Source organism: Sphaeramia orbicularis, chromosome 20, assembly GCF_902148855.1.
Source record: "Sphaeramia orbicularis chromosome 20, fSphaOr1.1, whole genome shotgun sequence".
Lineage (NCBI taxonomy): Eukaryota > Metazoa > Chordata > Actinopteri > Kurtiformes > Apogonidae > Sphaeramia > Sphaeramia orbicularis.
Genome location: NC_043976.1, coordinates 26,623,271 through 26,647,136, shown reverse-complemented (window position 1 = coordinate 26,647,136; position 23,866 = coordinate 26,623,271). Strand labels below are relative to the sequence as shown.

General features: G+C 35.7%; 1 protein-coding gene across 3 annotated transcripts in view; it reads left to right on the top strand.

Moving 5' to 3' along the window:
- The window catches only part of LOC115410947 (cadherin-20), a 151,674-nt gene that overhangs the window by 111,002 nt on the left and 16,806 nt on the right, over positions 1-23,866 (top strand). For all 3 annotated transcript variants that reach the window (XM_030122791.1, XM_030122792.1, XM_030122790.1), the window contains exons 3-7: positions 7,089-7,383; positions 7,755-7,874; positions 15,690-15,857; positions 19,366-19,553; positions 22,214-22,467. In XM_030122791.1, coding sequence (XP_029978651.1) covers positions 7,089-7,383; positions 7,755-7,874; positions 15,690-15,857; positions 19,366-19,553; positions 22,214-22,467 — 1,025 coding nt within the window. The remainder of the gene's footprint in view (positions 1-7,088; positions 7,384-7,754; positions 7,875-15,689; positions 15,858-19,365; positions 19,554-22,213; positions 22,468-23,866) is intronic.

The window sequence follows — 23,866 nt, the reverse complement described above, 5'->3', positions numbered from 1 at the left end:
TCTTGACTTTATGTGTGCAAATGCCATGACGTAACTAGTTATAGATGCAACAAATTAAGCAGGAACTAAAACGGGTTATAGAAATCTACTCGATGTTTTGCCAAAATGAATGTAAAGATAAGTTTGCAGCACCTGGAGGGTTCAAATTCAAACTTTATGAACTGTTAGGGTCCAAATACACAAATAAATGAACCAAAGACTAATAAAAGTGGGTTTAGCAAAATATGACCCCTTCAAAATCAACCTCACTGATTGTACGTTCTGTATGATGGAAAATGACTGTAGAAATTTCAACCTTAATGCATATGCTCTGAAAAAAATTACTGCATCCTTTGGCGTTTGATAAGTATAGTCATGAGTATTTCCCACATAGGTTTAAAGCTGTTGATCTGATTTTATTTTTTAAAGTGACTTGAATGGATACATTTGCCATTTTTGATGTAACACCTCTCAAAAAATTATTTTCCAAAATTCCTAAAAAAAATATTCTCTCCCGGTGTTAAAATTCATTCCAGACGTTGATTGAATTTGCTGTTGCCTTAATATTCCTCGTCTACCAGTGTTAAGCCCGTAAAAGCTCATCCTCTGAAACCCCCCACTGGGAATGATGCAAACCTGGTTAATTACTGTTCTGGAATAATTTTGCTCCCGCCGCTCGGGAATACTGTGGAAAATGCTAGATCCCAAAAAGTCACGTGCTCCGACTGAAGAAGAGTAACAAGTCCTGAGAGAATGCAGCATGGGATAGAAAAAAAATCTGCTGCAATTTGCTTCTTTATCCTTTCTCATTTGGTATTTTCTTTTGCTGGTTCTTTTCAAGCTGCCCACAGCTATTTTTCCAGACTGAATGAAATAAGTGATTCTGACAGGCGAGGGTTAGAATCCAGAGAGCTGGCGAAGACAGAAAAGCATCGTAGGACATAACAAAGCTTGACAAAGAAGCGCTATAGCCTCCCTACTTTGGTTTTCTTCTGTTCGGCTAAGCCTGTTCGCCTTTTCCATGCTGAAGTGTAGTGAAGACTTAGTATTCAAAGCTGCGGAGATGTCACCGGTTTGGGCTTTGGGCTGGGGCTTGAGTCTGAGCAGGTAATTGATAGCCCGAGAGTCAAACTCCCTTCTTTCTTAGGCTCAGATGGAAAGGAAGGATCAGTGAAGGGTAAGGCGGATGAGGCAGAGGGAAGGCACCAGTATGAGATATATCACCAGGAGACACGGGGCTGAAACCCACAATGGGGTGTTGATTAAAAAATCTATTCTGGGCTGAGCTGGGCTGTGCTGTGCTTTCCACGAGAGCATGCAGGTGGGCACGGTGTCCAAAGAGATAGGACAGGAAAAGCTGTATTGTGTGCTTCCTGAGAATGATAGGTATTGTGGAGATTGCTGCTGCACGATCACCTGAATAACAACAATATAGCTGCAAACTTTTAACAGTTGGACACAGTCTAACAGCCTCAACTTGGTCATTTTACATTTCACGGTGGCCCCCAGACAACCGACCAAAGCCCAAAGGGAGCAGGGTGCAATTTGTAGGGAGGGAGGGATCAACCCCCCCTCTGGTTTTTACATCCTTACTTCCGCTCAATGAATTTCATCCTCTGGGGGGACAACCAACCGATTGAAATAACAGGCCGTTTTCTTACACTTATAGCCTACATTACTGGCACTAACATTCACCTGAACTGAACTGTCTGCAGTCTCAGAATTCATAAACGTCCCCATGCACTGGGGCACTGTAAAAGGGGAGGGGGGGCAAATTCATAGGCCCCAGCATTTTGTGGGGGGCCCATAGAGCAGTGGAGGGGGTCCAGTCGATACAGGTTAGAAGTTGTGAAAATTTCGTGTAAGAGAGGAACAGAAGCTGATAGCTGGACATTGAAAGCATGTAAAGTTTTTTTTTGTTTCACGCCAGCATTAGTTCCATTAGTTATGGACCAAGGTTATATTAGTTTTTGATTTTTCATTATTATTATTTAGTTTTAAGCCTTTTTTCTTTAATTCAGTTAGTTTTAATTAGTTTTTAGAGCTGGTTTGCTAGTTTTTATTAGTTTTCATTTTTTTCTAAAGGCTTAGTTTTAATTTTGTTTTAGTTTTTTTATATCTTTTATCTACCTCACCGTCGTATTCACATAAATTCCATACAGGACTCTGCTGCTTTCTCCCAACTTTCGTCTCCATGTTTCCAGGTAGAATGGAGACGAGAAGACGACTCTAAACCACAAGTGACCAGAAGTGAAAGACCGTGAAGTGTCACGTGGTGCCACTAGCTAAAATTGCTAGAGCGAAATAAATTTATTTCGTATCAATCCGACATTGTCAAAGACGAAAACGAAGGGAATTTTATCCATAGTTTTTATATGTTTTAGTTAGTTTTGTAAGCACACAATACAGTTTCAGTTAGTTATTATTTCTTTTAATTATAGTTTTTATTTATTTCGGTTAACAAAAATGTTTTGTCAATTCTAGTTTTCGTCATTTCATTAGTTTTCGTTAACGATAATAACCTTGTTATGGACCGCACCCCCACACATATAACTGCTCCCCCAACCAAAAAATAATCCCCCCCTCCGTTTTTTTTTTTTCCAGTTAATTTTTATTGAATTTTTTACTGCGGTAGTGCAAAAAACTGTCTAAACAATAGGAATTGTTGTTTTTATACAGAACAGAACATATACAAAACACGCATACAACAAAAAAAACCCAAAAAGAAAAAAATACATCACAAAGCCCCCCCCCCCCCTTTGTTTTTTTTTGTTTAGTTTTTTTTCTTTTTGACAAATCACACTCTGAAAGGCAGTATCTTCAATTCAATTCAGTTTTATTTACAGAGCCCTATATTACAACAGGGTTGCCTCATAGGTCTTTACAGAATTAGCTGGATATGAAAATAAACAACAGTCAAGTAAACAGTAGATGAAGGAAATGGATTAATGTCCCCTATCCTTAGACCCTCCTTCTCGGCAAGGAAAAACTCCAAAAACCCAGCGGGAAAAGAGAAACCTCAAAGAACCACAGTGAAGGAGAGGTCCACTCCCATGAACGGACAGACTATAGATGCACCAGGACTGATGCAGATGTAGTTCCAGTGTGTAAAGATGCAGAAGGAAATGTATTTGAGCCAGCGAGGTGACTTCTGTCGATGCTGTGCTGTGTTGCTGCCTGTTGATTATATCCAGAGGTCAGTGGGGTTGTTATTAATTCTATCCTGTCAGTGGGACGTCAGTAAGTGCTCATCATACGCAGAGACCCTTTAAGTACAAAGTAAGGAATGATTGCACATCAATGCGTTGCTGTATGCACTTAGGGGTTTCTGATTGCACTGCAGACCCCATGGCAACAAACATGGTGTAAACTGTGATTACATGTACTAACACTTATGGCATTAAAGTACACATATAACCACACACCACCCCAGTCGGTTTGGTTCACGTCGAAAAAGGGATGGATGGTTAGCTGACCAAAACAATGCAATGTGCATGTGAGTAACTGGATTTTGTTACATTTATAATCAGTAGTAATCAGACTACATTTACATTATCAAAACAACCACACATGAAGCATGAGTCACTGAATATTAAGACATTTCCAACGTAACACAGGCGATGGTGTTACAATAGGCAATCAGCGCACGTTTCTGGTTATTTTAAACATGTGTGGTTTCCTTTTCTGAAATGGATTGATTGTTTTGACGTATACAAGACAGAAAAAAAACAAAAAATCTGCCTTATTTTTTATTATTATTTTTTTTTTCAATTGCCGTACAAAGATGAAAAAACAAACCTGTAGAAGAAAGCTCACGAACCAAAAAAAATACAAAGATCGCTGTAAATATGTGTAATAATTGCAAATGATTATTTTCACTAGGAACAAATGTCAGTATAGTCTCCTTCTCTGCATGCCTGCAGAGTCTCCCATTAGTTGACATTTATTTATAAATCTCTCCTCAGGCGGTTTCCACTTTATCCTTGAACATAAATGTGAAAAACTCAAATGGAATATGATCCAAGATTTTAGAACATCTTACAAATGGTGGTTGATAGGTGATAAAACAGTTTTTCGATACGCTACCCCTGCTTTGTGGAGTAATTTACAGAAGGACATGAACCTTTTCAGAAATTTAATGATCTTTTAAAGAGTCTAGAAAACAATATGCTTCGTCGGTGTGATTGGCTCTAAATGTGCACTAAAATCATTGCTGCAATTGACCATTATTATTAAAGTGGAATTTTATTTTATAGTAAATAGCTAGAAACTTCATTTATTTACTTGTAGTATATGAAAGTTTGTTGTAACTATGTCTGTAAGGTTCAAGAAAAATAATTGTTTTTGTGTTTCCATATAGTTTCCATCTTCACAGTAAGTGTCATTATACATTCAGTGACTAGTTTTCTTTGCTCATCAGCATCAAGTGAATCTTACATTCCTTCTCATTGTGATATGCAAGAACATGTAACAATGGTGAAGTAATTTAAAGTGCTTCAAACATGTTACATCCATGGGCATGCATTCCATAAACTATTGTGAAAGATAGTTTCAAACAACACAACAAGATCATTGCTGAGACTTGTTTATATACACATTTAAATGAAAAACTCAACATGCAAAAGTTAAATGCTATTATATCGTGGGTGTATTATGGTGATGAATTAAAAAAAAAAAAAAAAAGCCTCTCTAATTAAAAAGCATTGGGGAGTGACACGTTTTTTAACTGAGCTGGTGCCCACAATGCATGTGAAATGAATCAATGATTTCAAGGTTATAGTGCAGACTCTTAGTATTTGAAGAAAAAACAGTTTTTATGTGTGTGTGTTTTTTGTATACAACTATTATCAGTAAATAGAGACAATAGTCATGAGAATAATCAAACTGGAGGGGGTGTTTGCAGTTTTCGGACCAAAACATCGACAGTTTTGGCGCAAAAAACCAGTGGATCTACAGACTTTTTCCGATTGTTGCTTCAAAAATACTCACTTTTCATGCACATTGAAATGTTAGTTGCAAGACCTCAACAGATGAGACCATAATGAGTCCTTGAAAAGAATTATTGACTCAGTGTTTTTAGCGAGATGTTAATATAAGACTAGAGGAACCAGCATCAGCAGCCGTCAGCTATATTACAAGTTTAAAGGGGTTCTATGTAGTATTTATGTTCCCAACTCTCAACATCAAGGGGAAGTCGCATATCAGAACACACTTCAATGCTATGATCAATGCTCTGTATCCACAGACTGTATCACTCAATAGAATATAAAGCTCATCATTTACATGCATCTGTATTATAGTACTGTCAAGTTTTCTTCTTCAAACTAAAACTTGGGTTAGAAGGTTATTTTGTTATTCGGTGAAAATAACACTGTCTTCAGCTGATAGATTAGATTGTAGCTCTGTTAGTTTAGCTCTGTTTTTAGACAGAAAACAGCCACAGTAAAACCAAAATCACCTCCATTTTCTGGATATTTTGTGCTGTCAATAGCTGCACAAAAGATCTGTTTGAAATCGTCCAAACAAGGTCAGAACTGTCTGAATTTAGTCTGAAGCATGGATCAACAAATGGTAAATTTGAAAAGACAGAAACATCACTTAATAACTGTATACCTTCATAAGCCTTATGATAAAAATCACCTGTGTAAAAGAAATGCTGCTATTTCAGTATCAAACTCTGTTCTTTTCATTTAGAGCTGTGTCCAGTGGAGAAAACAACAACAGTGTTTCTGGCTTTTATCACTTTGTCACTTTCTTCGACTCTAAATGTTGTTATTACCCCACCCCCCGAAGGGAAGGCAAGGGGTATTGTTGTTGGTTTGGTTTGTTTGTTTAATACTTTAGCAGTAAAACTATTGGTTGAATTCATACCAAATTGGGTTTATAGATTGCCAGTGACCCAGAATAGATCTCATTACATTTTGGGAAAAGTAGGTCAAAGTTCAGAATTTTAATGAATTCTTTAAAAAAAAAAAACAATTTCCTCATTTACTTATGATGGGTGAAATTTCAAACATCTATAAAAACATAAATTTTGTTTCAATTTACGTCAAACTTGGCACATATATAGAGGCAACTGATATGCTGACATCAGCACATGCATAGACATGATGACATCAGCTGGATTGATGCTAAAATAAGTTACAATACATGCGAGGGGCGGGGTTTGTTGTGCCTGGCACCACTTGTTTCTTAATGGTTCTCATCCCATCTAGTCACTTTCTGATGCTTTGGTCAAAGACCCCATGGGGTTAGTTTTCATCCCCCTGTGACACTGATAGAGTGACTCACTACTTCCTCTAGTGGTCACATAAATAGATTCCGTGCAAATCACTGTAATCCAACACAATAGTATCTTTGATATAACTTCACTTATTTAGTCTGAATACTCTAATGATAATATTTGGTTATATTTTAACATTTTTAAGCATATAGCTCCTTTCAGATACTTCCACATTGGTTTCACTTTGTGGATGAGGTCCTTAACAGTTACTCTAAATTATTTTTCTTTTTTTTTTTTCAACTTTTTATATAGATATTTTCATTTTTCCACTAAACAGAACATTCTCTGACATAGGACCCTAAGAATTAAGGCACAAGTAAATGGAATACAATAGAAATACCATAAAGGGCAATCACTTGGAAAATAAATATTTGTTTTTACCAAAGAAAATTACAGCAGTACAATGTCAGTCACAGAGAAACATAACAATCTTTTAATAGCTCTCATTCCTTCATCAGTCACTGAAATACCGAGTAATACAGTTCCATCTTTGTTCAAAAGTGTTCATCTTTAGTTGTAGACTTGCAGTCATTCGTTCCATAGTGTAGACCCTTTTCAGTCTCTGTACCCACTGAGTTATGGTCGGTGGTTTGGATCCTTCCAGTTGACAGTTACCATTTTCATAACGATCAATAAAAGTATCCATAATGTGTCTTTGATCCGAACTAAACATCTTCTTAGGTGTAACTCTCAGTAGGAATATCTTATAATTCCTCTGAATTCTAAAATGCCATTTAACCACATATAAGCATTCCCTTCAGAATGTACATTAAGAAATAAGGCCTATTCAGTTCAAATGACTGTAACTCTGTAAATCTGTCCACAGCTTCACTCAGACATGGATAAAGGCGACGGCTCCATCAGATACATCCTCACAGGTGAAGGTGCAGGCACCACCTTTACCATCGATGACAGCACTGGGGACATCCACGCCATCCAGAGGCTGGACCGGGAGGTAAAGTCCCAGTACGTCCTCCGCGCTCAGGCCCGAAACCGCCTGACAGACCGGCCTCTGGAGCCCGAATCCGAATTCATCGTCAAGATCCAAGACATCAACGACAATGAGCCAAGGTTTCTGGACGGGCCCTACCAGGCGGCTGTTCCTGAAATGTCCAAAATAGGTAAACGGAGGGAGGTTAAGGTAAACAGATGGGCCAGAATGAAAAGTTTTAGTTGCTTATGAGTGTTTCCAAGGGAGCTGCTGCTGCTTCTGTAAGTTTGCAGCCGTAGCAAACAATAGCAAAGTACAGAAGAACCCTGTAGAGTTGTCATTGTCACCAGTTCTTGCCAGTTCCTCTCCATCTGCCTCATTCACTATTCATAAACCTACTTTTGTGGTGACTTTGAAGAAATTACCATAGTTGACTCTGGCCAAACCTCTATCTAAAGTTATTTTTTGGTTAAAATGACACTTTTCCTTCCACATCCACATCATCCTGCTTTTTAGTTTTCATTCAATCAACCTCCTTTTTGATTCCATTTTCCCCCAAAGGTACATCTGTGATCCAGCTTACAGCTACCGACGCCGACGACCCCACGTATGGCAACAGCGCTCGAGTGGTCTACAGCATCCTGGAGGGTCAGCCTTACTTCTCAGTGGACGCCAAGACCGGTACGGCTGCACACGTGATGCAAGACTGATTACAAGCTTAAGGCGATACAAAATTAGGCCAACTGATGTTTTTTTGGGGTTTTTTTTTTTGGTTATCCACACAGGAGGGAACAGGTATTTCAGGTGCCACTGATTCCACAAAGGGAAATTCCCATTCAGTTCTCGAGTAGACTGACATTTGGATCTGCGGCACAGTTTAAATTGACATGAAACTGACCCGTGTGACTCATCAGAGCAGAAAATATAACTATGTTAAAAAAACTTTGAGGTTTTCTACAGTTCCTAAGGCAGCTTTTAGCAACACAAATTAAAGCCGCAGAGCTGAAACTGAGTTACATGTGATGCCATAGCATGTGGAATTTTACGGTAATTGTATGATTGTGACGATAAACGTATTCAGTTGCAGTTGATACTGGTAACAACAGAGGTAGTTAGTTCTCTTTCAAGTCAAAAAACCTGACCTGAGTAGAAGTATGACAATATTATCATTAAAATGTACAAATGTGAGTACAAGGAGCAGGCTCTATATACAGATTGGCTCCATTCATTTAACAGTGCACACTCAGAATACCTGCAAACCTGTGATCTGTAGTTGATTTTGCTTTAAAATCAAGATATCACAGTCTTAATTCAAGTTATACTGAAAAATAATAGATTACACCTTTAAATTACTGTATATTTATTGATGCATTCATGCGTTCACCATAAGATAAGATCAGATAAGATAAGATAAACCTTCATTCGTCCCACGACACAGAAGTTTGCAGTTTTACAGCACCATAGGTAAAGAAATATTATGTTATTATTATATTAAATGGATTAAAGTAAGAAATAAAGTAGTACAAAATTAAGCACAGAAACATATAACGTACCACTCAATAAAAACAGAACTAATACATAAAAACAGAAAAATATATGTAAAAGGGCAAATCATCTTTGTCATAAATTAAAATTGTAATGCATTAAAGTAAGAAGTAATTACAGTAATAGCAATTAATGTGTATTGTCTCAGATACGTTTACCTGTGGAAGAATGAAGTCATGGAAAATTGAAACACTCAAGTAAAGTACATCAAATTTGTACTTAAATACAGTACTTGAATTAAAGTACTTCACTCATTATTTTAATTCTATTTTATCTTGTTTGTCATGCAAGGTGATTTGGAAAAAAAAAAAGTCGAAACAAGAGCCCTGAAGACAAAAAACAGTGATGATAAGGTGAAAAAACTAAAGATAAAGAACAGTTTTGTTGTGTTTAAAGATGGAAAACTTTCATATTTCACTGGCCACTGCTAAAGATGAGAATATCACACTCTTCTCTGACAGCCGCTGTTAATTCCTTAACACTGTATCCACTGTATTTGCACCAGTCTGATTTTACTAGTCCACATATTAAGCCCCAGTGTATACCCACCGACTCCAAGTGTTGGAGGCTCAGCATGGCTCCTGTTGTTGCTATGAGACTACGGAACATGGAGATCTTTTGTTGCAAATTTCAGTGTCTCTAAGTCCTGGCACTGGGCAAAAAGGATGTGCTAAACTCAAAGTGTGACTTATAGAGTGAAAATGAGGATAGAAGAAGGAAAAAACTCACAAAATCAGATCAACAATGATCCTATTAGTCAACTTAAAGGAGTGGATACAGTATGTGCACAGAGTACTAAAGTTAAAAAAAAAAAAATCAGCAGCAAAAACACTAGAAACTTAATGCTGAAAGTAATTAATTAAAAATAAATGCTTGATGTGGTCTGATTCTGAGAAAGGAATGGAGTTATGGCAATTCATCTTATACAGCTCTTTGTATGTTTTAGTTTTTAATAATGTCTGCTTTTTTTTTTTAATAATAACACCTGCCTGACCAGGAACTACAGGTGGAAATTAGCACTACAACCTGGCACACTACATCTCTCCTGTTTAAGGTTCATGTTTATTGTGCATCATCCCTGTCTGGATATAATAAAATAAATATATATAATAAAAATAATCTGTACTTAAATTTAGTAAAGAGATTATATAGACCTACACAACAGCATTCAGTCTGCTGCATATGTTAACAATGAAGTAATATAATAAAATAAGATATTATATATATATATATATATATATATATATATATATATATATATATATATATATATATATATATACACATACATATATACACATACATATATATATATATATATATATATATATATATATATATATAAAATCTGTAATTAAATTCAGTAAAGAGATTATATAGACCTATACAACAGCGTTTGGGCTGCTGCATATTTTAACAATGAAGTAATGCCTGCTTTTTACATATTTTCACACAATGTGGGTCAACAAGTATGAGCAGAATTTCACTGAAACACCATCGGCGTTAGGATGTCTGTAAAAGTCTAGACAGGCTCTATTCATTCAGCAGTATGCACAGAGGGAAAATACTCGGAGTCTATAAATGTGATTTGGTTTGTTGGAACGATGTTCTAGTCATGCAGCAATCTGCGGAAATGAAAAGTAAAGCAATGTGAAAATGTGCAGTAAGATGAATGTCCACTGGGGGCAGACTGCAAAAGCATGTCCTCTTAAAAATGGCCAAATGAACAAATTATTTATGTTAAAGGAGTTACACTAATAAGACTGTCATGAAATTTATCTGAATTTAATTGCAATAATTGGTGTAACTCACTGCATTAGCTGATGTTAGCATTACTGTGAACCACCACCTTTAGCTTTGTGGGTTTTTTCAGTGTTGAAATGAGCATACATACATATTTATTTCACTCTTTTCTTCAGATACAACAAGAAAGAACAGGAAATATGTGTACAGCCTTAAAAAACACACAAAAAACAGAACTAAATTGGTTGTAAAGGTTAAAGTCACTATTTAGCGTGACCCCTGACCCCATGACAAGAGGCAGCACAAACAATTAGAAACATTTATGTATTTAATGAAATGCTGTAAAAAACAAAATCTGACAATTAATACAATAACTGCCATATTGTTTGAACAAAAGATGTTAAAGGCAAAGAGAGGTCACATTAAGTACAACCACTGTTCCATGAAACTTTTGTTTTTACTGCTGTACATATCCAGATTGTATCTTAATACACAGACTGAGAAATGCACATGTGTGGCCATAGGAACTTTACTAAACCAACAAATCTAATGTTGGCCAAGAACTTTTGCACAGTACTGAATATTGAATTTTTATGGTCTGACAGATTTCCTCCTAATGGGCTCAGATTGCTGTTATTAGTGGGTTTGCATATTTCATGACTTCAGCATGTACGTTACCAAGCTGACCTGTATGTATTCACATTTATTATGCAGCTAAAGGTATCTGATGGCATTTATTATGAAACTGTTAGTGGATGTGGTTGTGTTTTCAGTGAGGTCCAGTTTCATCCTCCAACCCACCCACTTATTTCCATAAAACCAATATGGTGGCGGTTATGTTAAGCATCCTGACACTTCAAAATTGCATTTCACAATCAATAAGTGACATCACAGAGGGTTTGTTTACTTATCTATATAAGTCTGTGGTTCTAGTCCTAATTCAAGGAAAAGTAAACAGGTACATCTATATTCTAAAAGCCAAGTGGCCTCTGTGTGTGTGCATCTATGTGTGTGTGTGTGTGTGTCCGGGGATTCACACAAAATTCGGAATGAGCTGACTGCTGCAGTTTGGCATACATGTGTATTTTTGGTCAAGGAAGACAGTAGCGAAAACAGCAAGTTGATAGGACCAATATTTTGGCAGATATTCATAATTTTGGAATACAATAGCCTTTCAATCATGCTGCTATAGCCAGAATGCTTTGGTGGTGACTGCTGGACAAATGCGGTACAGCATGCACGAATATACAGCAGCATAAAATCTACCACATCTACAGTTGCAGAAAAAATTATTAGACCTCCCCTTGTTTTCTTCAATTTCTTGTCCATTTTAATACCTGGTACAACTAAAGGTACATTTGTTTGGACAAATATAATGATAAGAACAAAAATAGCTCATAAGAGTTTAATTTCAGAGCTGATATCTTGTCATTTTCCATGGTTTTCTTGATAATAACCAAAATCACTTTGGTTCTTACATCAATAGCTATAGCATTGTACTGCCAAAAACAGTGCTTTTAGGCATTCCATGTTTTCTTTTCTGTCTGTTTTAGTCACATGATACACACAGGAGTTAGTACTGGATTGCATAACCATTGTTTTTGATGACTTTTGATGGTCTAATAATTTTTTCCGCGACTGTATATAAAAAAAGCCAAGTGGCCTCTGTGTGTGTCCAGGGATTTACAAAAAATCCGGAAAGAGCTGACTGCTGCAGTTTGGCATACTTACATATTTCTGGTAAAGGAAGACGGTAGCGAAAACGGCAAGTTAATAAGACCAATATTTTGGAAGATGTTAGTAATTTTGGAGTACAATAGCCTTACAATCACAATGCTATGGCCAGAACGCTTTGGCAGTGACTGCTGGACAAATGTGGTACAACATGCACAAGTATACAACAGCATAAAAACCACCACATCTAGAACCCCTGGATCCCCATGGGTCAACACACTAGTTTAGATTAATTCTCCTGTCAGCTGACCGCCTTCAATACCAGCTCCTAATGGGTGCTACGTGTGTGTAAAATGAGTAAAATGTAGAAACTATATTTCCCTATGGAGATAATAAAGCAAGTCGAACTCTTAACCTTTAACCTTTAAGTAATGCTGAAGATATGTGCAGTAAAAGCTTGATGAAATCTGCACTTTTTTGAGGTTCATATTACCATTAATTTATCAACTATTTTAAAACATGTTCAAAAACTAGTAAAAAAAAAAAAAAATCAATTAAATATGACAAGTTACCTTATTTATTTATTTTTTTTAATTTGTGAATTTACTTGGAAACAAATCTATAATATATCATTTTTCATAAGTAAACTTCCCAACACTGGTTATATTAGTGCATAAGCAGATAAAAAAAAATATTAATGTTAGTAGCTGGAGTTGTGAATGTTGTTGCAACTCCCTATCTCCCTGAGGTCCTTTTGTTTTCTACAAAAAAAAAGACACTCATCGTCCATTGTTTACCACGGCTGCCTCGTTTCCTCGTTTGTCAGCACAGAAGTCTTTTGCCAACCCTCTCAGGCTGCACCGGCCATCAGCAGCCAGTCAGTCTGCTGCCGCTGTAGGTTCATCCATCACTGTAACACAAACAGCTCTACAGCTATCAATCAGCTCTGCTAACTCCCAGCACCGAGGCTCGTATTAGCCCGAACACAGTGTAAAACTTAGGCAGCGTGGTTACATACACCTTTTTTCATGTAACCTTTAATGGGCTCATTAAGGCAAAATCTCACTTAGTAATATTTTATTTCCTAAAATTCAATGAGACATCTTTGAAAGTTGGATAAAAGGTAGGTAGTTGAAACATACGAGGATACATGGCTACTGAAGGATGTTTTAAAGGAGTAGAGCAGTAGGTAGAGTGCAAACCTCTTCCAAGGCCTCACCATTCCGCACTTAAGTAAAATACCATTTTGTGTGCTGTTAGAGGAATAAAAACACATTCCAAGTGTCAAGAAAACTGATGTAGTAGTTTGAGTGGTGCTGACAAACTGACAAACACACTGACAGATGTGGGCGATTACATTACCACTTTGGCAGATGCAAAAATAAAGGATGAGTAATTTCAAGTGGGGTTTCTTTCAGTGTTAATGTGTCTAAATCAGACAAATCCACTTCTACTCACTAATATCATAACATAATAGCTGCTATCATTTACCATATTGTCGGTTTCAGCTCTAGTAAAAGTTTGGATTTAATTATGGTTGATGCAAAGATGCGCTGCTGCAGGTATTGATCTGTCTTTTTATTCCACTAAACTGCCTTCCATAATGCTTAAAAAAGGTATTAAATTGAAGCGGAAGAATCAGAGATGCTCTCTTTATGTAATTTTGTGTATTCTTCTTACTTGTCCAAAGCTGATAAGCGCCCACAGTGTCGCTTAATGATTTTTTTCCACATTTTAAACCACATTTTTATCCATTAAATCAGTGTAGTCATGGACCTGTGAATGTGCAAATGCAAATGCAAAAAAAAAAAAATTGATAAAACCAGATTCTGCTGATATTTTACCATGAAGATGGAAGAATTATGGAACTCGTTCAATTGCTTTTGGAGAGTAAAAATCGACAGTTGAGTTCAGATAAAGTTAAATGACTTTTATGTGATAAAATAACAAGGAATTACACAAAAGGATAAAGGTAGGAATGCAAAAAAAAAAATAACAGCATTTGTTGATGCAGCTACATTTCCATTTACAAGATGTGATTCTTTTTCTTTCACTCTTTTTTGCAGCCTGATGGGCTTTTACACAAAGAAACATACTGGTACAACCTTGATGGACATGTCCTAGAATAAATTTAATACTTAATAACGAGATAAGTATAGTACAGTGTAGCGTAGTGTAGTGTAGTATAGTATAGTATAATGTATTGTAATATAGTACAGTATAGTAGAATATAGTATAGTATAGTATAATGTATTACAATATAGTACAGTATAGTAAAATATAGTATAGTACAGGGTGGGGAAGCAAAATTTACAATGAACATTTAGTTGTTTTTTCTCAGCAGGCACTACGTCAATTGTTTTGAAACCAAACATATATTGATGTCATAATCATACCTAACACTATTATCCATACCTTTTCAGAAACTTTTGCCCCATATGAGTAATCAGGAAAGCAAACGTCAAGGAGTGTGTGATTTGCTGAATGCACTTGTCACACCAAAGGAGATTTCAAAAATAGTTGGAGTGTCCATAAAGACTGTTTATAATGGAAAGAAGAGAATGACTATGAGCAAAACTATTACGAGAAAGTCTGGAAGATACTGTTAAAGAAGAATGGGAGAAGTTGTCACCCCAATATTTGAGGAACACTTGCACAAGTTTCAGGAAGTGTGTGAAGGCAGTTATTGAGAAAGAAGGAGGACACACATAATAAAAACATTTTCTATTATGTAAATTTTCTTGTGGCAAATAAATTCTCATGACTTTCAATAAACTAATTGGTCGTACACTGTCTTTCAATCCCTGACTCAAAATATTGTAAATTTTGCTTCCCCACCCTATAATATAGTATAGTATAGTATAGCGTAATGTAATGTTGTGCAGTGTAGTATAGTATAGTATAGTATAGTATAATGTATTATAATATAGTACAGTATAGTAAAATATAGTATAGTATAGTATAGTATAGTATAGTATAGCGTAATGTAATGTTGTGCAGTGTAGTGTAGTTTAGTGTTTTGCAGTATAGTACAGTATAGTATAGTATAGTGTAATGCAGTGGTGTGGAGTGTAATATATAATATATAGTATAGTATAGTATAATGTAGTGTAGTATAATATAGTGAAATGTAATGTAGTGTAGTATAGTGTAATGTTGTATAGTATAGTGTAATGTAGTATAGTATAGTATAGTATAGTATAGTATAGTATAGTGTAATGCAGTGGTGTGGAGTGTAATATATAATATATAGTGTAATGTAGTATAGTATAGTATAGTATAGTATAATGTAGTGTAGTGTAGTATAGTATAGTATATAAAAAGACGTATAAAACGTATATAAAGTATGTTAACCTTTATCTATAAATGAAAGTCTAAAGTGCAGCTGAATATGAAGTGTCAGTGTTTGACATTCGTGCAGCCTCTGAGCCGGTTCACTGACATTCCAGGACACCATCGCTCAGACACATGACCGTAATCCGTATCAGCAGTTTTCAGTCGTTGACCTTTAATTCACCTCTTGTGTCTCCTCAGGCGTGGTCCGTGTGTCCCTGGCAGACATGGACAGGGAGACCAGAGAAAACTACACCGTGGTCATCCAGGCCAAGGACATGGGCGGCCAGCTGGGGGGGCTGGCGGGCACCACGACCATCAACATCACGCTCAGTGATGTCAACGACAACCCGCCCATGTTTGACCAGAGTAAGACCCTTCACAGAACATATCAATCATAACTGTATACAAATCTAATAGAGGGCACAGTATAGTTCAATAGGGTTTTGTATTTGGTGATGGAATAAGTGATCCCATCCTATTTTTACTAAACCTACTTAAAGGGTCAATGTGTGGTTATGGACTTTGGTCATCATTGTTTTTTTGGGGTTCTCTTTATTTTGTTTTTTTTTGTTGACAATTTATTGGTATCTGATCACATACAAGCAGATAATAGTTTTGATTCTAAACAGAGCAGGAAAAATCTGTAGGTAACCAATATCAGCATTTCCCCATATATTTTAAATTACAAACACAATATATATTTCAAACATAGTTTTCAAATTATGAGTAAAAACCCCAAATCTGTTAAGTACTGGTGGTTACTATAAAGCATCTTGAGCTGTGTATGTGAGTAGTTACAATAAAGAGTTAAAGATGATCATCCATCTCTTATGAATCCATATATGTAAACAGTTACATTGAACACACTGACACATGCTATAACTGAGAAAAGATAACAGTATAAAAACTAATTTTTTTTTTAACCACACCACACCAAATGATTAAAAAAAACCCAGAAAAAAAACCAAAAAAAACATACAAGTTATTTCACTTATGTCAGCAGCTGCAAAATGGATACAGGAAACTACATTCAGACAGCAGGTCTTAATGCACAATTCTGATTTTTTTTGGTGAAATCCAATTTTTTGTGTGTTCTCATTCATATTACATATTAAATGTGACCTCTGTCAGTTTTGAGTATGAACTGATCATCCACTGGCCATCATTGGTTAACATTAACTATCTTCATTAGTCAGCTAAAGTTGCAACCATAGTTTACTTTTTCATGAAAGTGCTTGCACTCATTCTTCTTCACTGGCGATATTTCCATAAAATGTTAAGCAAATTTGAACCAAACTTCTGAAAAGTCACAAAATTTATGTGCATTTCCATAAACTGATTTGGAGTGAATAATCTAGCATTCTGTCACTAACAGGCAGAACTGTAAACTGTTACACATGGGTTTAAAACAGAGTAAAAGATGCAAAAAGACAGTTTTACATTGTTGTTTTCCATCTGAAATAAATGTGATTTCTTTTATCATGGAAAAGACAGAGGAATGGTTTTCATCACCTCATCATCACCTGTTGTTCCAGACATGTTTTCACACTTCATCATAATATATGAGAAGATAAGACTTTATTGATCCCACCAAATTTAACAGTATACAGCAGCAATATGCAACACACCACTGCAAAAGAAAGGCATGTAGGAAATAAACGTTCTTAAAGTATAAAAATTTAAGAATAAAATTTAAAAGATATTTACATATTTTCATAGTGATTGCATGTATACACGATGTAATATGGGGGTGGTGGAGGGTCACTGCGAACTGTTAACAATCTGATGGCCTTGGGGAGGAATGACCTGCGGAATAATATTCATATGATATATAATAATAATATATGAGAAGATGCAGCAAATGCACATGCAACTGATTAATCACATGACTGAATTTGAAAATATGTCTCCATTTCCTCTGTTTGCATTTTTTGGTTAGTGAAAAATGACAAAAACTACTTCATCCAAGACAAAAAACATGCAAAATGTCAAAGTGCACATTACCTATATTTATAGAAACACACCTATTGTGTCTTTACTGCTTCTCACCAGCTGCAACATAAACTATTGCACCACTTCTAATGTCAGTGTTGGGTTTTATGGCAGTATGTGTTTAAGGCTGAGCTTATTTAAACCACTTTACATCCTGATTTGTAACTCTATAACAACGTATCATACAAGATCCTGTCAGTTCAGTGAATGTTAGTAGCATTCCTGTCCCATGAAAACCACATATCAACAGTCAACTTTCATAAGTTCAGAAAAACAGGCCTTTTTTCAGTGCATTTCCAGCCAATCCAAAGAGTTTAGCTGAGTTTATGTGATTTTTTTTTAGATATTTTCAGAGATGCATTGTTTTCACTTTACAGGAAGGGAATGAAAATGCGTATTGTGAAAACTAAAGCGGTCACACTGCGAAAATCAAAATCTTACCAAGTATATTTTTCTCAATTCTAGTCAAAATATCTCATCACACTTAAAATAAGACATATGTAATCACCTAAAGAGTAACTTTTCAGTGAGATATCCTCCTGAGACCCAGCAATGTCCTCTGTAGTGAACAAGAGTTTCACAGCTTTACTTTAAAAAATAAAAAATAAAAAAATGTCCACTGAAAAGAACATATAAAAATTTTTTAGAATGTATCTGAAAAAAATTGTTGCATCATGCTGTATCCAATTAAAGCAATTATTTAATGTAAAATAGTGAAAATATTTACTTACTGTGTCTCAGGAGGATATAAGAACTTATATTTAGACAACTGATCTTGAAAATCTTATCTCAAGTAATCTTACCAAGATAATTTTCACTTGTTCCACTGGCCATTTTGCTTGAATTAAGCAAAAAAAAATGTTGAATTAAGCAAAAAAAAATTATCTTGGTAAGATTACTTGAAAAAAGATTTTCAACATCTATTGTCTAAAAAGAAGTTCTTATATCTCACTGAAAAGTTACTCTTTAGGTAATTATGTCTTATTTTAAGTGTGATGAGGTATTTTGACTAGAAATGAGAAAAATACACTTGATAAGATTTAGATTTTTTGCAGTGCACACATATCTAGTCAAGTAAAAAGTACAATATCTGCCTCTGAGACACAGTGGAGTAGAAGTACGAAGCTGCAGAAAATGGAAGTACTCAATTAAAGTACCTCTCATTTGCACTCAACTGTACTTGATTATATTGAGTTAAAATTCAATCATTTATGCCCATTAAAAGTTCCTTATCGACTGTGTTCGGTGTTACATCTCAGCTCCAGCTCATTTCTCCTGACCGTCCACCCATTAGCCCCTTTGGCCTCCTCCCGCTGCCCACTTCTGGCCACCAGTCCCTGGTCATTTCCCCCCCGGCCTCTCCCCTCCCTCCTCCTCTGGTGCTCTCAGACACCAGTCGCCCCATGCTGTCTCTTTGATTATCCCCATTTTGGCTCTGCTCATTACCATCTCTCAGAGGTCAGGGGTTGTCTAGCTGTCCGCTGACGGGCGCCTTCACTCTCAGACAAAGAAAACACCCGCTGCCCACTTCCATCACTAGTCTTCTACCAATTAGCGCCATCACTTCGATGAAACTTTGATCGGTTTTGAAGAGCTTCAGGGATTCCCCTCTGTCAAACACAATGTGTAGGCATTTCAGTTTGGACTGCAGGGAACGCCACAAATTGGGCAGCTGTCACCTCTTCTTTGAGGTTAAACGGTAGATGAAATTCAAGCCGACCCATGAGACGGTATATAACCCAATTGTCAGGCGTTTATGGAGCCATTTATTTTAGGCTGCATGAGAGGAGGGCAGCAGCCTTAAAGGAGATGGAAGAGGTTTGGCTCCCTCTAGAGGATAAAACAGTCAAACAGATGATCAGAGTTGATTTTTTCTCCTCAGGGCTGTACCAGATGAGCGTCCCAGAGACGGCCCCTGTTGGCTCTGTGGTGGGACGCATCTGGGCCAAAGACAGGGACATCGGGGTCAACGCCGAGATGACGTACAGCATCGTCGATGGAGATGGAAGAGACACATTTGACATCACGACCGACCCCACCAACCTGTTTGGCATCATCATAGTGAAGAAGGTAGAAACTGATAAAAGCATCAACTGAAGTCTGATTCATCCTTTTTAATTTTGTGGCGTTATTTGGTTCATTCTTCTATTGTGTGGAAATATGGGGTAATAATTATAAATCAAATATTAATTCTATATTCCTACTTCAAAAAAAGACATTTTGATTTGTCAGTTAAGCACAGTACTTGTACAGTGATTTGATTTTGATAAAATTCGATTTAATTTTGATTTGATACTTAGCTCCAACAAATCCCCTATTTATAAAATTAAATGCTCTAAAACTACACAATCTTGTCGACCTTAATACTCTTATCATAATGTATAAAGCCCATGACCATATGCTCCCCTACAATCTACAGGAGATATTTGAGCCCAGGTAAAGTAAGTGTAATTTAAGGGGAACTGAAATCTTCAAGAAAATTAAGTGTAGAACCAACATAAAAAACCAGTGTATCTGTTAGAGGGGTACACCTGTGGAATAATCTGGACCAGAACTTTAAAATGTCTTCTTCAGTTTGTGCATAAAAAGGATGTATAAATCCACTATGATAACAAAATATAGAACATTATCTGAACAAGTGTATATCTAGTTATAATATAGAAGTATGCATACAATAAGATATGACTATAATGAATTAATACAGACTATCATGATAAGGAGATATTATCATTTTATCACTTTACTTATGGATTTTTGATTTCTTTATTTTCATTGACTATCATGTAAACTGTTTACTGTAATAGCTGTAACGGCAACTTATCAGATGTAAGCAGATGTTTTAAGAAACGGGCAGGTATTATAAGTTTTCTTCATCCTGCTCCTTTCAATCATTTAGATTGGAATGAATAAATAAATGACATGAAATGAAATGAAATGAAATGGCATCACAATGTCTTAAATGTCTCCTATCGCCCATAGAATAGGAACACTTTTCCCAAACTCAATATGGATCAAATTGCAGTTTTTACCAACTGTAAAATACAGTAAAACTAAAATATATAACAATACTATGATGTGTGGGTAATACTGTATTTCCCCCCAAAAACAGAAGAGTTTCTTCTGGATAAAAGTTAATTTCAATAGAGCTATGTAAAAAGCAGAGGACAAAATGAGATGAAAATGATGAATATTTTTGTCAGTACTTGCATCTTTTTCTGTAAAAACAACTTTGCCGGTGGAATTTAACAGTTTTGCTAAAACCCGGCATAAGCATCTTTCCTCTCTGTTTTTGAGGTTAATGTATTATTGTGCACTGTCCCATGGTAAAAAAACCAAATTGCAATAAGTAACAAAATGGATATGAAATGACATAAAATAATTATGTGAAATTATGTAACAAGGCACAAACAACATATATAATGCAACAAGATGAAAATATGAAAAATTAACTGAAAATGATATAAAAATAAAATTTTTAAAAGTATGGTATAAGGTGAAAACAAAGTAAAAGTTAGATTTATTCAACATTGTTTTAGCAGGTGGAAAATCAGAAATAAATGTAGACAAAGACAGTCAGTTTATGATATATTTTATCAAATTTGGGTCCTGAGGAGATGTAAAATACATTATTGTTGCTTGAGCAAAAAACTTTGGGAACAACTGCAATAGAAGATAAAGTAAAATGTGACTGACTGCATTGATTCTTGGAGGCATCACATACCTTTAAACTGGAATAAAAAACTGCATTATGGCAACTGAGGATTAATATGGATTATCCCTGGAAGACACTGAAATGTACTCATACCCACTGGTTTTTCCTGCATATTTTCATGAGGTGACTTCTTGATTCTAAAACAAATTGTATTAAAAAGGTCTGAAATTCTAACCTGGTGAACCGGTGAGACTAAAACCAGAGCAGATCATAAATCAGGTAGACAGTAAACCCCGCTAGGCTCTCTGTCATACACCACAATGTGTTTATATGACAGACTCGTACATCAACTAAAGCACTGTCACAAGTCTGATATGACGATTGTCATGCTGAATTTACCGACAGAAAGTGTTACTTTAAGAAATGATCATGCTTGTAATTGAATACAGTCAAGTCAACTCCAGACAACTCCAGAGTTTTCTCATTTTTAGTGCAAAAAAGTACAAATAAATAATGAAAAAAAAACTATCCTTTTTTAAAAAAAAATGTGAGTAACTTGAACAACTATGACCAATCTGACATTTCTTCAGAAAAATAAGTGCAATTTTAACAATATTAGGTCTCATGTGCATTAAGATTTCTCATGCATTTTTTTGTTTTTGTATTTTTTTGTTCTTAGCCCGCTTTGCACCCTGTGTTATCACTGTTTTTACTTATTTATTTCCTTGTTTTATGATTCGTGTACAGAACTTTGGCCAGCTGTAAAGTTTTTAAAGTGATTTATAAATAAATTTGATATGGTATGGTACAAAAGAAACATTTAGTAATAGGCATCATATTGTAAAACTTCTGGAATCTGGATTATTTTATTGTTATATAGGTTCTTATGTTATTATTTTACAGATTGGACCCACTTTAGATCCAGTTGGACTGTATGTGACCCCTAAACTAAAATGAGTTTGACACCCTTGACTGTTAATACCTTCAGTGTAATTTTTAGTTTCAAATATTCATCAGACTGGACCCTTTGACACCCCCTGATTTAAGGTGTAATCTGTCCACTGTGTTTCTCCACCAGCCGCTGAACTTTGAGAAAAAGCCCAGCTACACTCTGAAAGTGGAGGGCGCCAATACCCACGTGGACCCCGTCTTCTTCAAGCGGGGGCCCTTTAAGGATGTTACCATCGTGCATGTGAGCGTGGAGGACGTGGACGAGCCCCCCGTGTTCGACTTGCCAGCGTACTACATCGAAATGCCAGAGGACGCTGAGATTGGGACGGTGGTGAAAACGGTGTCAGCCAGGGATCCTGACGCTGCCAACAACACTGTGAGGTGAGAAACACAGCAACTAGGAAAAAGAAACCTGTACTGACCTGCTTCTTCAACCCTCTGTTTCACTAGAAATCACTTAGTGTACATGCAGTGGTGGAGCTACACTTTTTACATGGGGTGACAAGAGGGGCATGGGAATATAAATGTAAATGATCCAGCAAAATAATTATTGTTATATAATGCCCTGTATCAAACACTACCCTAAATGTTCTTAACCCATAAAACCTATGAGCTACTTTTGTGTCAACTCTTACCTTTCCTATGTGATTTATCGCAATTTATCACAATATCATCCTCTGCATTTTGCATTTTTCAGTGAAAATCTGGTATTTTCCTATTTTACTCAGAGTGAAGCTAAGGGTTATTATATCAAAAAGGATAAAACTGAGGAAAAAGTGACTTTTTTCAGCAAATTATATCATAACTGAACACACACACAAGCGTCTGATTTGCCAAACTACATGAGTTTTATTGGGGAACCAATGTTGCAGAAGACGATGGTGTTCCTACGTTCACTATGGAGCCTCTGAATGTACAAATGGGTCACATATGCAGAAAAAACTGAAAAAAGTGTGTTTTAACTGAATTATTTAAATGTATTAAAGAATTAGTGGATTTGGTCCCTCTTTATGCCTTTGATCATTAATACAAAACAAAAATAGTGTTTTACAAGGACAGTTTTAAGAATGCAAAAGTGGACCTGCCCCATGTACATGTCATCTAAGACATGTTTTAAATATAAATACATATACAACATATTTAAAACCACAACACAGTGATGCACAGCATGTTAAAAACTATAAATAACAGCAGATCAAAGCACGTAAAAACTATTCAAATACATTAATATTAAGTGCCCAGATATACAACAAAATAATTATTGCAGCCACTGAAAGGAATAAAAGTCAAACGATAAAGAAAACACCAACACACAATCATTAATCAAACTGTAAGGCAACTAAAAGCATCACCAATTAATATGAAAAGTAACGTATACATCCTAATAAAAACAATCTAAAAAATATACATCACTGAGATGCTATTGTAAATGACATTTTTAAGATATAACTGTTATACATCTCATATGTCTTGAATAAGTTAAGACAAAATATAGAAAAGCACTTGTAAATCAATAATACATACAGAAAGATGTAGAGACGATCAAATACTATGTCCCATAATTGCTTTAAAATTCTAATATGTTCAATAATTCATGTAAAAAAACTCACATAAAAGTCTGATTGTTTAGAGCCATGACTGCACCGCTTAAAGCATGCTGGGATAGATATATTAAAGAGCTTTAAAAGGTTTTACAAAGGCAAATAAAACCTAACAAAGCAGATAAAATGAGCACAATAAAACATTATTCATTAAGATGAAGAGAAAGATTAAACGAACG